General features: G+C 46.1%; 1 protein-coding gene across 1 annotated transcript; it reads left to right on the plus strand.

The window, feature by feature from the left end:
• Nucleotides 1-13585: 13585 nt before the first annotated feature.
• Nucleotides 13586-15830, plus strand: LOC120974734 (F-box protein At5g18160-like). Its single transcript, XM_040401145.1, has one exon. It carries the CDS (start codon nt 13777-13779, stop codon nt 15013-15015), a length of 1239 nt encoding a protein of 412 aa, XP_040257079.1. The 5' UTR covers nt 13586-13776; the 3' UTR covers nt 15016-15830.
• Nucleotides 15831-16117: the final 287 nt, after the last annotated feature.

A 16117-nucleotide genomic window follows, 5' to 3' on the forward strand; every position in this document is an offset into this window, starting at 1 on the left:
TTATCCTGCCTTAAAAACATGATATCCATTTATACCAAGATATATGAGAATCGGTAACTAATGTGTAATACTCCCTCCATCCTAAAATAAGTGTCTCAACCTTAATACAACTTTATACTAAAATTCATATAAAATTAAGATATTTATTTTGACACGGAGTAAGCACATGATTTGTCAAGTATAAAAGCAGCGCGTACACGAGGAGTAATATGTCAGGTTAGGCGGCGATTGCTAGCCCACGTGATTAAGCATAGTAGCTATGCGTAGCTAGGACTCAAATGCCCACGCCTATGTAGCTCTATAAAAGCTAGTGCTAGCTCCGGTAGACCTCTACACGAAAACAACCCACATCAGGCATAAGCAGTGAGTGAGTGCAGCGACCTTCGATCAGCTATATCCTGCATCGATCTGGTCATGGCTGTAGCAATGCGCCCGAGGCTCGTTGCCGTGGCGGCGCTGGTCACGCTGATGTGCGTCGTTGCTGTGGGCCAGGTACCCGCACCTGCCGCTGGCGGTGCGCCGGTGTGCGACTTGGTCGATCTGGACGTCGTGAATGCGTGCTTCAAGAGCTTTGGAGAAGGTATGAAAAATGCCATTGCAGACAGGCGTTTTTCGGGGGGTAAGGTCATTAAGGTTGGAGTGGACTGCTGCATAGCCTTTGGAGGCCACTCGTGCCTCTGCAAGATGAAGAAGGCGTGGAAGGCCCAGGGCAAAAGTGCCCAGAATAATGTGCAATGCGTAAGGGAAAAGGCATGTTAGCGAGCGTGTCATGCATGCAAGACCTCTAGTTCGTTGGATATGTGTGTTTCTTGCATGTTGGTTTCAAGCGGTCGATGTCCATATGCTCCTTGTTTGCTTTTATTTTCTTGCGTGTGTCATGTGAGTATGTTCAGTTTTTCTACATATGAGAGCGTTGTTTGGTCAGTTGTGTCCTTTTAGTTTGTACCAATCAAAAATAAATGTGGGGGGAATTTCTTGTTTCATCCTGTTTTGTTTGTACATTACTAGCAAAAGAGCACATCCGTTGCGACGGGAGAAAAAACATTGTATGTCCATATAGCTCAAGACCAGTCGTAGGTCCACGTCCTCTATTTGAACACTATGCCTCATCAGTGTCGCCACTTTTCATCCTCTTTCTATTCTTGTTTGGGGAGATCATGAGCGATGCACAAAAATCCTCTATCTCCTAGGTTAATATAATAGGAAGACCATTAGTATTGCACAATGATACTCTATCCTTTTCTGTTCGTGAATACGCAACGTTTGTGTATCATTTCATTGATATAAAAGAATAAAGAAAGTACAAGATAGGGTACAATACACTACACGAATACTAAGGCGCGAGTATGGTGCGCGGAGCAGAGGGAAGAGGGATACTCAGCCCGAACAAGGGACACACACGGTTAAACCCACCTTGCCCGGCCTCCGACCACATAAGGCAAGGAGACACGGGGCACAAGGCACCCATACCGTGTCACGACTAACACAAGGCACCATCTCCAAATGGCCGCGGCTTCAGACTCGACATGATCAATGTACTCCCACCGAGAACGCCTAGAGATCGGCGAGTGGGTTGCAGGACCCGGCCAGGCCGAAGACGAAAACCATGGGAGAAGCACCTGTGAGGACGTACATAGCGCCTAGGATGCCCACGCCATGAGATGCAGTCCGAACCGACGCGATCGCTCGCAAGCCATGAGATGCCCACATACGCTACAGTCCCAAAAAGTTCTCAAAAGTTGTGTACAAATTTTCCCTTCAAAACGGACCAAAAACCACACGCTACTGTGTTTTGGTTCGTTACAGTCCCTCCTCGTTTTTCTCTCTCTGTTTTGAGTCCAAGCCGGTTTTTCTTTTCACGATCTTTTTTTGCGAGGAAACGAGGGCTCTTTTATTCAATCAAAGAGGCTGCAGCACTATTAGCCATAAGGCTGGTTACCAGCAACCCAGGAGGGGAGTTCAGCCAACACTCCGACACCTCTAGTGTGCATGCATTTTCTAGCACATAGATGGGCCGGGACATTGGTGTGTCTCTATACATGACGAATAGAAAAAGCTGAGAAATTTGAAGCTAAACCCTCAATATCTAGCAACACCGGTGCTATTAGCGAGCGCAAAGTACGGCGTGAGTTCCAAAGTTGGGCAACCTCCGAGCTGTCGGTTTCCATCTCGACTCGCACATAGCCACGAAGCTAGGAAAAGTTCACTTCCTCCCGGAGAGCTAGCACCTCCGCCACCAATGGATCAGTAAAGCCCTGGAGTGGCTTGCACCAGGCACCAAGGAAAGATTCAGATGTTCTGGCAACGCCTCCCAGCCCGCATACACTGGCCTCCATGGATAGGCCTGCATCCGTATTGATCTTGATACAATCATTCTCAGGTGGCCGCCATCCATGACCTGGTAAGATCTTTGCATGCTGGTCCGGTAATTCCAGCAGTGCCAAGGCCTCCCTAGTCTTCTTCATTGATACAATAGGATTCAAGCTCGCCCGGTCATGAGTTATATTGTTTCTTGAGGTCCAGACCGCCCACATGACCGTGATGATTTTCGCTTGGTCCTTCTCATCAAATCTAGGGTCGCATAAAATGTCCCTAGACCATGTTGCTGTATGGAGCTCCGGGAGTTTGATCTGCAGCCACTCCCTCACCTCCTGCCAGAATTTTGTTGCATGCGTGCACTTCATTAATGCATGATACAAATCCTCGTCTGCAGCAAGGCAGACTTTGCATCGAGCCAAAGTTGCTATGTGTCTGTGCTTGAGGGAACTCTCCGTAGGCAAGATTCCTCTCAACACTCGCCACCAAAACACTCGCACCATTGGCACAACTTTCAGCTTCCAAAGTCTAGTCCACAACTGTTTTTGTTTCTCTGAAGATTCTGTAGCCGTCCCTTCCTGAAGAGCACCATGCTCGTTCTGAGTCATTAGAGAGCGGTACACGGATTTGACAGAGTAGTTACCAGACTTTTCAGCGGTCCATGCAACCGAGTCAGGTCCACCACCAATCCCCAGGGGGATATTAAGAATGGCCTCTGCTTCGGGAGCAATAAAATGTTCTCTCGCCATATCAATCTTCCACATGCCTATGTCCACATCAATAAGTTCAGAAACTGTTGCTATATCAGTGTTACCTGTGTGAACAGAAGGCTTCAGGGAAATCAGCCCGGGCACCCAGCTGTCGTGCCAAACCGACACCGTAGTGCCGTCTCCAACTCTTTTGATCAGCCCAGCACCCACTAGTAGAAAAAGGCCCATTTGTCCCGGTTCATAAGGCCCATCTGTCCCGGTTGGGGAACCGGGACTAAAGGGTCGTTACTAATGCCCTAGGCCTTTAGTCCTGGTTCTTATACAAACCGGGACAGATGGGCCTCCACGTGGCCGCTCCGGCGAGCCCAGGCAGGAGGGCCTTTGGTCCCGGTTGGTAGCACCAACCGGGACCAATAAGCTTCCACGCGTCAGCATTTCAGCGGCTGGTTTTTTTTTTGAAAGGAGGTGGTTTAGGGGTTTTGGGGGTTAATTTAGGTTGGTATAGGTAGCTAATAGAGAGATGTGTCCTCTCTTATCTCCGTGCTACTGCTACTGCTATGCCTAAACATGACTTAGATTGAAGTGAGGCAACATGTGGTGCATGTCGAAAGTAATACTAATCATAACTTGATCAAGTTTGGATTGTACTACTTTCGACATGCACCACATGCATGTTGCCTTCACTTCAATCCAATCCATGTTCATTTCATCCACAGATATATAATAACTCTTCATGCTCACATCATGCATCATCATAATAACAAGTGCTACTAATCATCATCATACAACTTCTACTCGTTATTAATAACAAGAAGTCATACGATCATCATCCTGATAGTCATCGAACCAACCCTACTTTGTTCTTAGCACATGATCATGAGTATTAGGTAGGACCTAAATACCCTCTTTAAGGTAAAATAGCATAAAACAATATAGACCCTGATCATCCTGTCTCCAATTCTTGCGCTTCGCTTCCTTTTGCTTTCAAGAACCTCCTTACGACTGTCCATACATTTTTTCCATTTATTGATTAGCATGTCTCCACTTCTTTGAGAAATCCGGTATGGACAGTTGAGATTCGTAGGATGACCTGGATATATGTTCAAAACACGAAGGCTGCCATTCTGATACATCAAATGAGGCACACAATCCTCTGGGATTCTCTGTTGAAAAACATAGTAATAACTTCATAGTTAGCAATGATGTACTAGTTAGAAGTATGCAAAAGATGCACGGATGTCGTAATAGTAAAATATCTTACCAGGGTATCTCCATGGTAGTTACCGTAGTTCAACACGTGCACTAGTGGCACGTATTGACCATAATGTTGAGGAGTTTGATTATAGATATTATAATTCTCAATATCAGTACAAAATCCGACCAGATGATTTTTCTCCTGATAAGTTAATTCGGAGCCATCGGTGTAGTGGGTTTTGTCTACCATGTTTCGCATATTGTTTGAACAATCAAAATAAGCTGTCAATGGAAATAAGCTGTCAACTATTTTGAAATAAACAATATAAATTAGCTAATAACTATGTTTGAGAAACCCACATAGCGGTAGAACTGGAGGCGTATCAACAAGGACCCAAATGTCCATATTGTCTTGCTTGATTTCAGGATCACCAAGATCCATGGTGACAAGCATACCCTCATCAAAACCATACATCTTGCAAAATGCTTCCCAATTTTTGCAACCAAAATGGGTTACGCTCTCGGCATTATACAGATTTACTTCAAAATCCACATCATGATGGGTCCTTAGGTGAATTTTCTTTGTTTCAAAATTTTCATGGTCTTCAAAATCCACCCTCTCCAAGACATAGCGTCTTGCATGGCATGGGATAAGCTATACTCGAATTATAAAAGATAAAAATTACACGTTGAAATAGTTGAAGTCATGCTTAATTACGAAAAAAACACTTGTCGCCGTTGCGTACCGTTTCAACATCGAAGGTCTCCTCGAGCTTAATGCTGAAGCGCCGATCATCGTCCAGGTGAGGCCTGTCGCACAAACCTCGATCGTCGTGGCACCACCCGCACTCCCCCGGGAGACTTTCGTCGGCCGATGATGACATTTCCTACATTCATAATTCAAAGATTAAACTTGTACAATTAAATATATGTACTACAAAAACTAAATTAGATCATTATTATTCATCACGGGTTGACTATCGGTTTGTCGAGTCTTTTCTTGAAAACTCTCAGCTCAAGTGGTGTATACATTCGACCGTTGGTGATGGTCGCTCCTCCATTTGTCCCCGAGTGCATTACACCAAAATGTCTAGCACACGGGAACGAAGGAGAAGCGCCCCCCACGACAACAGTCGGGATTCTTCGTCCTCTCTTATATATATGGTGGAACTCTCCCTCACTGATTCCTCTCTGACATTTGCGACCGTCGGTGATGGTAGCTCCTCCTTTCGTTCCCGAGTGCATTACACCAAATTGTCTAGCACACGGGAACGGAGGAGAAGCTACCCCCACGACACCAGTCGGGATTCTTCGTCCTCTCATATATGGTGGAGACTCGACAGACTTAAAGTCAACCCGAAATATCTTTTAATTATCTTTCTAAAAGAGGATTTGGCTGGTCTCACCTCAATGTCGGAGGGGGTCAGTGACGGGGACGACGGCGGGGATGATGGAGGGGCCGGGGGCTCCTAGATTTCTGCAAAAACAAAAACCCTATAAGCTATCAACTAATCATATGCATATGCCTTACATAGTGCTCTCCAATTTTAGCATTCAAAGTAGGAGTAGTTTTCCAATTTGAGCATTCAATAAGCAAAATCAAATCGCAAAATAAAGTAGTATTCAAATTAGGATGCATTCAATTATAAGCAAAACTACATCATCTCCATGCGTTCGTACATCATCGAATATTATCACTAATACACCTCGAATACTATCATACATATCGCCAGTACAGCTAGAACCGTAGCGCCCGACGGGTATCGGCACGGGCGGTGGACACCCAAAGGGAAGGAACCATCACAGGATCATAGCTCCAGTGAGATCCCTGAAGAACCTGCCAGGTATTGTCGAACCTGCCCTCCAACGCAACCATGTAGCGACGGACGTGCTGGTCCTCCTCGTTGACACGGTGACGTACCACCTCCGCGGTGTCCGGAAGCCTCGGCACCGTCACTGGCCCACGCGACCGCCACCAAACAAGTATCGGGTCAACGACGGGCTGGCTCCTCACCAACCTACGCCCCCCGGAAGGTAGCACCTCCCAAAACCAGCCCGGCGGAGCCCAGTCCCGGACATGGCCCCTCTGATCAAGCCGGCCTCCTCCGCCGAGTCGACGACGAGGATGCGGGATAGGCATCGTCGACGTCGATGCGGGAATAATTGCTTTAACTAAAAAAACAAACTAGTTATATTAATTTCCTTACTATAAATAGAATAAAGTAGTACTTACTAAAAATAAACTAGCTAGTTTAACTAATTCTATTAAACACTTTCTAAGTAGTACTTACTAAAAGTTATCGGGGAGGGGGGTACGTATATCGACAACGACATACCCAATAAAAAATAAGAAGAGGAAGAAGAAGAAAAAAAGAGGAGAAGAAGAAAGGAATAGAGGAGGAGATCGAAGAAAAAAAAGAAAAAAAAAAGAGGAGAAGAAGAAGGAATAGAGAAGAAGAAGAAATAGAATAATACATTTCTTCTTCTTCTACTCTTTTTTTCTTCTTTTTCATCTTCTTATTTATTTCTCCTCTTCTTCCTCTCCTCTTCTTCTTATTCTTCTTCTTCTCCTTCTTCCTCTTCTTATTTTCCTTTTTTCTCTCCTTCTTTTTCTTCTAAATATGAACATACATAAATGACTTTGATCATACACAATTTTCAGATTCCTACACAATATGAACATATACATAAATTGACAAAGAAAATTCTATGAACAAAAAAATCATAAAAATTCTATGAACAAAATTACAACAGAAAAAAATCATAAAAATTCTATGAAAAATTTGATATATTCTTTGCATATATATGAACATACAAACATTTGCATATTCAATAATAATATCACCAAAAAAATCTAAACTACACATCTAAATTACAACAATTAAATTAACTACACATCTAACTATACATCCAAATTAATACAACTAAATTACAAATCTAAACTACACATATATAATAGCTAGGGGGCGCGGCGGCGCGGCGGCGGCCATTACAGGGAGGAGGAGGAGGGGATCGGGGCGGCGCTCACAGGGTGCGCGGCGACGGCGACGAGGAGGCAGCGTCGGGGCAGGGGCGGCGTGGGGCGGCGACGGCGGCGGGGCGGGGCGGGACGGCGTCGGGGCGTGGCGCAGGGGCGCGGCCGGCGACGGCGTGGGCTCGATGGCGGCGGACGACGTCGGCGTGGGCTCGGGGGCACGGGCGACGGCGACGGCGGCGGGGCAGCCTGGCGGCGTCGAGGAGGTCGGCGTCGTCGGGCGGCAACTGGCGATGAAATCTGAAAAAATGCTAAGTGCTGGCTTATATAGGAAAAGCTTTAGTCCCGGTTCGTGACACAAACCGGTACCAAAGCCCACCTTCAGTCCCGGTTGGTGCCACCAACCGGGACCAAAGGCCTCTTTTCAGCAGCCCAAAGGGCGGGAAGCAGAGGCCTTTGGTCCCGGTTGGTGGCACCAACCGGGACTAAAGGGGGCGCATTGGTGCCGGTTGGTGCCACGAACCGGTACCAATGTATGCCTTTAGTACCGGTTGGTGGCACCAACCGGGACTAAAGGCCTTGTGCTGCCCGCATCGCGACACGAAAGTTTAGTCCCACCTTGCTAGCTGGGGGAGCTCGAGAGTGGTTTATAAGCCCCACTCCCCCTGCCCTCTCGAGCTCCTCTCAAATGCAGGCTTTCGGGCCTAAACACACTGTATATGCTTGTGGGCCTTCTACGAGCCTGAATCCTGGCCCATGGGTGGGTTTCTAGTCATATTCAGGCCGTGGTGGCCCAGTAGGTGGCGTTTTTTTATTTTTCCCAGTTTATTTCTTTTCTTTTTTGCTTTATTTATTTTATTTTGTTTCTACTTACAACAAAATACTTATTTATTTTATTTTATTTATTTCTAATTAATTATTTATTTTATTTTATGATAATTCTTTTTGCTATTAAAGTTTCTAACAAAAAAAGTTCTTTATGAAAATTCTTTTTGCTTTTAATGATTTTGAAGAGAAAAAACTTTGATAATTTTAGTTGCATCAATTTTATATAATTTTAGTTTCAGTAATACTAGAGGTTGCTTATAATGTTTTGAACAGAAATACGTTGATAATTTTAGTTTCATAAATTTTATTTATGTTTTTAAAGTTTATTTTATTTTGTTTCTACTTATATATTTTATTAAAGTTTATTTTATTCTGTTTCTAATTACTTATTTATTTTTTATGATATTTGTTATTTTCCATGCATTTACTGTTTATTTTGAGCTATAAGACCCTGAAATTGAAAAGCACTAGAAATGAACTCTGAAAAGGTTGAAAGTTGGCATGGTATCATCATTTCACCCACATAGCACGTGCAAGAAAGTAGAGAGGGTTACGGCAAAAACTGAATGCACTTCGTGTACAAAACGGACAATCTGTTTTGAAGTATCAGGATTTCATACGGAAACTCGTCTGTTACAACATGCATTTCAAATGAACTACGAAAAGGTTGAAAGTTGGCATGGTATCATCATAATAGTTGTGGAGAGAAAGTCTTCACTTTTTTTTTCGCTTGTGTGCTTTGCTTATTGCGCCGTAACCATGGATAATCTTCACCGTTTATCAGGATGCTTGGGTCAGCCTTGACTTTGAAGGGAGGAATTTCATGAAACTTTTCATAATCTTCAGACATGTCTGTCTTGCCCTCCACTCCCATAATGTCCCTTTTTCCTGAAAGAACTATGTGGCTCTTTGGCTCATCGTATGATGTATTCGCTTCCTTATTTTTTCTTTTTCTCGGTCTGGTAGACATGTCCTTCACATAGATAACCTGTGCCACATCATTGGCTAGCACGAACGGTTCGTCAGTGTACCCAAGATTGGTCAGATCCACTGTTGTCATTCTATACTGTGGGTCTACCTGTACCCCGCCTCCTGACAGATTGACCCATTTGCACTTAAACAAAGGGGCCTTAAAATCATGTCCGGAGTCAAGTTCCCATATGTCCATTATGTAACCATAATATGTGTCCTTTCCCCTCTCGGTTACTGCATCAAAGCGGACACCGCTGTTTTGGTTGGTACTCTTTTGATCTTGGGCGATCGTGTAAAATGTATTCCCATTTATCTCGTATCCTTTATAAGTCAATACAGTCGAAGATGGTCCCCTGGACAACGAGTACAGCTCATCACAAACAATGGTGTCACCTCTGAGACGTGTTTCCAACCAACTGCTGAAAGTCCTGATGTGTTCACATGTAATCCAGTCGTCACACTGCTCCGGGTGTTTGGAGCGTAGACTGTTCTTATGTTCATCGACATACGGGGTCACCAAGGTAGAGTTCTGTAGAACTGTGTAGTGTGCTTGAGACCAAGAATGCCCGTCCCTGCATATTATTGCTACCCCTCCTAACGTGCCTTTTCCAGTCAGTCTCCCATCATACCGCGATTTAGGGAGACCTATCTTCTTAAGGCCAGGAATGAAGTCAACACAAAACCCAATGACATCCTCTGTTTGATGGCCCATGGAGATGCTTCCTTCTGGCCTAGCACGGTTACGGACATATTTCTTTAGGACTCCCATGAACCTCTCAAAGGGGAACATATTGTGTAGAAATACGGGGCCCAAAATGACAATCTCGTCGACTAGATGAACTAGGACGTGCGTCATGTTTTTGAAGAAGGATGGTAGGAACACCAGCTCGAAACTGACAAGACATTGCGCCACATCATTCCTTAGCCTTGGTATGATTTCTGGATCGATCTCCTTCTGAGAGATTGCATTGAGGAATGCACATAGCTTCACAATGGCTAATCGGACGTTTTCTGGTAGAAGCCCCCTCAATGCAACCGGAAGCAGTTGCGTCATAATCACGTGGCAGTCATGAGACTTTAGGTTCTGGAACTTTTTCTCTGGAATATTTATTATTCCCTTTATATTCGCCGAGAAGCCAGTCGGGACCTTCATACTGAGCAGACATTCAAAAAAGATTTCCTTCTCTTCTTTGGTAAGAGCGTAGCTGGCAGGACCTTCGTACTACTTTGGAGGCATGCCGTCTTTTTCATGCAAACGTTGCAGGTCCTCCCGTGCCTCAGGTGTATCTTTTGTCTTCCCATACACGCCCAAGAAGCCTAACAGGTTCACGCAAAGGTTCTTCGTCACGTGCATCACGTCGATTGAAGAGCGTACCTCTAGCTCTTTCCAGTAGGGTAGGTCCCAAAATATATATTTCTTCTTCCACATGGGTGTGCGTCCCTCAGCGTCATTCGGAACAGCTAGTCCGCCGGGACCCTTTCCAAATATTACGTGTAAATGAGAGACCATAGCAAGTACGTGATCACCGATACGCATGGCGGGCTTCTTCCGGTGATCTACCTCGCCTTTGAAATGCTTGTCTTTCTTTCGACATTAATGGTTGGTCGGGAGAAATCGACGATGGCCCAGGTACACATTCTTCCTGCATCTGTCCAGGTATATACTTTCGGTGTCAGCTAAACAGTGCGTGCATGCGTGGTATCCCTTGTTTGTCTGTCCTGAAAGGTTACTGAGAGCGGGCCAATCATTGATGGTCACGAACAGCAACGCCTTTAGGTCAAATTCTTCCCCCATGTGATCATCCCACGCACGTACACCTGTTCCATTCCACAGCTGTAAGAGTTCTTCAACTAATGGCCTTAGGTACACATCAATGTCGTTGCCAGGTTGCTTAGGGCCTTGGATGAGAATTGGCATCATAATGAACTTCCGCTTCATGCACATCCAAGGAGGAAGGTTATACATACATAGAGTCACGGGCCAGGTGATGTGATTTCTGCTCTGCTCCCCGAAAGGATTAATGCCATCCGCGCTTAAAGCAAACCATACGTTCCTTGGGTCAGTTGCAAACTCAGCCCAGAACTTTCTCTCGATTTTTCTCCACTGCGACCCGTCAGCGGGTACTCTCAACTTCCCGTCTTTCTTACGGTCCTCACTGTGCCATCGCATCAACTTGGCATGCTCTTTGTTTCTGAACAGTCGTTTCAACCGTGGTATTATAGGAGCATACCACATCACCTTCGCAGGAACCCTCTTCCTGCGGGGCTCGCCCTCAACATCACCAGGGTCATCTCGTCTGATCTTATACCGCAATGCACCGCATACCGGGCATCCGTTCAAATCCTTGTACGCACCGCGGTAGAGGGTGCAGTCATTAGGGCATGCATGTATCTTCTCCACCTCCAATCCTAGAGGGCATACGACCTTCTTTGCTGTGTACGTAGTGTCCGGCAATTCGTTATCCTTTGGAAGTTCTTCTTCAATATTTTCAGTAGCTTCTCAAATTCTTTGTCAGGCACAACATTCTCTGCCTTCCACTGCAGCAATTCCAGTACGGTACCGAGCTTTGTGTTGCCATCTTCGCAATTGGGGTACAACCCTTTTTTGTGATCCTCTAACATGCGATCGAACTTCAGCTTCTCCTTTTCACTTTCGCACTTTTCCCTTGCATCAACAATGACCCGGCGGAGATCATCATCGGGCACATCGTCTGGTTCCTCTGGATCTTTAGCTTCCTCTTGATCGCCAGCTTCCGCCGTTGCAGCATCACCGTATTCAGGGGACACATAGTTGTCATCGTCCTCCTCTTCTTCGTTGTCTTCCATCATAACCCCTATTTCTCCGTGCTTCGTCCAAATATTATAGTGTGGCATGAAACCCTTATAAAGCAGGTGGGTGTGAAGGATTTTCTTGTCAGAGTAAGACCTCGTATTCCCACAATTAGGGCATGGACAACACATAAAACCATTCTGCTTGTTTGCCTCAGCCACTTCGAGAAAATTATGTACGTCCTTAATGTACTCAGAGGTGTGTCTGTCACCGTACATCCATGGCCGGTTCATCTGCGTGCATTATATATAATTATGTGTGTCAAAAGTAAGAAAATTAGACAAGTATCTATACAAAGTAAGATTTTTTTCTTTCAGAAAGAAGATAAGAACAAGAGGCTCACCATGGTGGTGCCGGCGACGAGATCGGCGCGGGCAATCGACGGCGGTGAAGACGAGGACGGGGCGTGACGGACTGCTAAACCTAGACAAATCTAAAAAAAATGGAGCTCAAAGGTCGAGCTTCGAGAGGAGAAAGCTTAACTAATGTGGCTCGGGCATTTCATCGAACGCCTCATGTGCATAGAAGGTGAGCTAGAGCACCCAATGCCCTCCCCCTCGCCGGCCAGCAAAAAACAGAGCACTGTGGAGTGCTCTGCTCGCCGGCGATGGGGTATATATAGGCAACTCATTGGTCCCGGTTCGTGGCTGGAACCGGGACTAAAGGCCAGCCTTCTGTCCCGGTTCCTGCCACGAACCGGGACCAATGGTTGTGGGCTAGGAGCGAGGCCCATTGGTCGCGGTTCGTGCCAAGAACCGGGACAAATGGGCCCAGACGAACCGGGACCAATGCGCACGAGGCCCCGGCCGGCCCCCTGGGCTCACGAACCGGGACAAATGCCTCCCTTGGTCCCAGTTCGTGGCAGAACCGGGACTAATGGGCTGGCCAGGCCCGAACGAAAGCCCCTTTTTCTACTAGTGACCCAACGCTTTCCTGCCGGTGATGATCGCCCGCCACGTAGTCGAGGCACACTTTGGGATGGTGGCCTCCATGAATTCATTGTTCGGGAAATACTTGCCCTTAAGAACTCGAGCACAAAGAGATTCCGGGTTCGTAATCAGATTCCATCCATGCTTTCCAAGTAGAGCTATATTAAAGAGCTCCAAATCACGAAAACCCATCCCTCCAGCAACCTTTGGTTTAGCTAGTGAAGGCCAATCGATCCAGTGTAACGATTGCCGATGAACCGAGCTGCTCCACCAGTACCTCGCCATAACCGAGGATAAGCATTTGCAAACCTTCTTTGACAATTTAAAACAACTCATTGAGTGTGTTGGTATTGCTTGGGCCACGGTCTTAATCCTGACCTCTCTTCGGGCGCATGAGATGAGCCGTTCAGTTCCTCCTTGGAGCTTGCTTCTCAGCCTCTCTCCAAGATACTCAAAAGTTCCATTGGTTATGCGACCAATGGCAGTTGGGAGACCCAGGTAACGCTCATTGAACGCTTCAACTTGGATGCTCAAAACAGCTTTCATATTTTGGCGTACCGGCTCGGGTGTGTTAGGACTGAAGAAAACTGAACTTTTGTCCCTGTTTACACATTGACCCGAACAGTCCCCATAAATCTGGAGCACCTTATTAAGCCTGAGTGCACTAGACAGCTTGGTATTCATAAAGATGAGACTATTATCTGCAAAAAGTAGATGATTGACCCAAGGTGAACGGTAGCTGACCCGAATTCCTCTATCTACCATGGCTGTTCCTTCTGTGTCTTTTCACGATCGCTACAGTGTTCGTTGCTACAAAGTTCACGTATTTTTTTTTGTCACGTATGTCTGAATAAGGAAAGGCGATACAGCTTAATGGGCCGACCCGGTTCGCTCGGCCCTTTGCGGCTCGCTGCTGTTGGACGGACGCAGCGAGCGTAGGTCACGGTATTTTGCGATCCAAAACAGTTAGGGTTTTGTTCCAATCGTGAAAGGAAACCAGATCGATCTTCCCAAGTCCCGGCAATGGCATCGCCGTCGCTCCCTCCCACAGCAACAGCATGCCAAGCCAACAACGGCGACAGCGGCAGCACCGCGCCCATGGCCGGCACTGCCAACGGCAGCGTCCTCCTGCCCCACGACTTGCTGTACGAGATCCTCCTGCGCCTCCCCGCGAAGCCGGTCTGCCGCCTCCGCGCCGTCTGCCGGTCATGGCGGCTCCTGCTCTCCGACCCGTCCTTCGTCGCCGCCCACAAGGAGCGCCGCCACCACCACCTGCTCGTCGCCGACATCAGATGGGAGACGTCGGCCGAAGCCCCTCGCGTGGACTTCCACATCATGGACACGTCCGGGCACAGGGCGAGGCAGATACGGTTCGATGACAACCCTCACGCCGGAAACCTCAGCTGGAGCACGGCGTTTAGAAAGAGAAACCACGACCAGCTGCTCTGCCTCGTCGGCGCGGACAGTCGCGCCCGCGTGATCGACCCGGCCACTGGCGTCGTGTTACTCTTGCCGGATGACCGCCCAGATGATCACCATTACCACCATTACGGCTTCTCCAGACGTTTTGCACTAGGTCGGTCCTCCACAACAGGAGACACCAAGGTGCTGGTCGTCGCCGGATGGTACGCGAAGGTCCTTACCCTCGGCGATGGAGCCGGTAAGTGGCAGAAGACAGGTTACCCCCCAGTAACTTTAGCAACTTCAGCCAGGAGTGTGGCCCTGGTCAAGGGCGTCCTCTATTTCTTGGCATGCAAACACCTTGGCATCGCAGCGTATGACCTCGAGGAGGAGGAATGGCGGCCGGATCTCCTCAACTTGCCGCTGCCAGTCGACGGAGACATTGCCCTGGCCGAACTGAGTGACAGCTTGGTTGCAGTCTACGGCCGTAGCCGCATACCTGACTATACTGACGTCTTCATGGATATGTGGTTCCTCACGGACTCCGAGGAGGTTCCGTGGTCGAATCGATACACGATCACCATGCCATACCAAGATCAAGGTTGCCGGAGCCCGTGTGAGGCAAGTCGCGGCCATCCCCTGTGGGAGATGGATGATGGGAGGATTCTGTTGTGGGTGTCGAATGACAAGACGCGGGCACAGTTGCTGCAGGTGTATGATCCGAGAACAAATACTTACACGGACGGAGTTGAGATGTCATGCCACTCATTGATCGGTGTTTACAAAGGGAGTTTACTTGCTGGTCTTCCGTGGATCAGGAACTACGGGTTTTTTCGGAGAATTAAAAGAGCATTCGATTAGAGTTTGGCAGCCATACATTACTTCACAGGGGTGGCTATATCTCGGTCGACTTAAATTTCATGAAGTTAAGTCAAATGATGTCACTATGTTATTTTATATGTATTTCATCATTATTATTTATTTTATTTATTTTTCCGTTATTTTTTCTCTGGATTTATGTTTTCTAATACATGGAATATTTGTGGAACTTGGTTGCTATATAATTTGGTGAATTTGGTCATGAATATTTTGTTATTATATAGATGTAAAAAAATATTGAATGTATATTGTGTAATAGATTTCACATGCATGGTTGTATGTTGTGGTAGATCTTTTACCATGCAAGGTAGCATGTTGAGATGACCACTTTCTCATGCATGGTTGCATGTTGAGGTTGTATAGCTGCTTGTCGAGATGAATAGATGTAGTGGGGATCAGTCTCTTAACTATATAAATATTTGATTATTGTATAGATGTAAAGTGTTTATGGAATATAAATAGTATAATAGTTTCCCTGTCCATGGTTCCATGTTGAAGTAGATCTTTTCACATGCATGGTAGCATGTTCAGGTGATCTTTTTTCCATGCATGATTGCATGTTGAGGTGACATAGTTGAATGCCGAGATAAGATGTAGTGGGGATCACTCTCATAGCAATATAGAATTAGTACTACATTATGTAATTTGATTCAATGGAAACATTCTAGGCAAGATTGCTTGAATATTCCAATAAACAAACTCATTCCATAAAGTAATCGGTCCACAAATTGATACATTTTTATGAAGTACATACATACCAAACTCATACATAGACATAAAAGAATTCCCCATGCTTTCATTGGCATGGCTATCCATGTGAGCACGCACAAATCAATGTCAGTCAATTATAGTCAAGTCCTCCATTAATCCGCAAAACCGTCAAGAAAATATAAATCCGATACGAATTAAACCTTTTCCCAAGACAAGGAAACTATGTGCAATTAAAATCATCACCATCGAACTAATGCATGCATCACATCCCAAATTTTTTCAAATTTTGGAATGTGAATTATTTAAATTGGGTTGAACTATTTTTTCATGTGTGATGATTGAACCTAGCTATTTTGACTAGGATTTGATTGAA

The sequence above is a fragment of the Aegilops tauschii genome, chromosome 2, assembly GCF_002575655.3.
Source record: "Aegilops tauschii subsp. strangulata cultivar AL8/78 chromosome 2, Aet v6.0, whole genome shotgun sequence".
In the NCBI taxonomy this organism is placed as follows: Eukaryota; Viridiplantae; Streptophyta; class Magnoliopsida; order Poales; family Poaceae; genus Aegilops; species Aegilops tauschii.

Bases quoted from the DNA above. Each gene is read 5' to 3' on its own strand.
- LOC120974734 (XM_040401145.1), top strand. From the start codon at position 13,777: ATGGCATCGCCGTCGCTCCCTCCCACAGCAACAGCATGCCAAGCCAAC.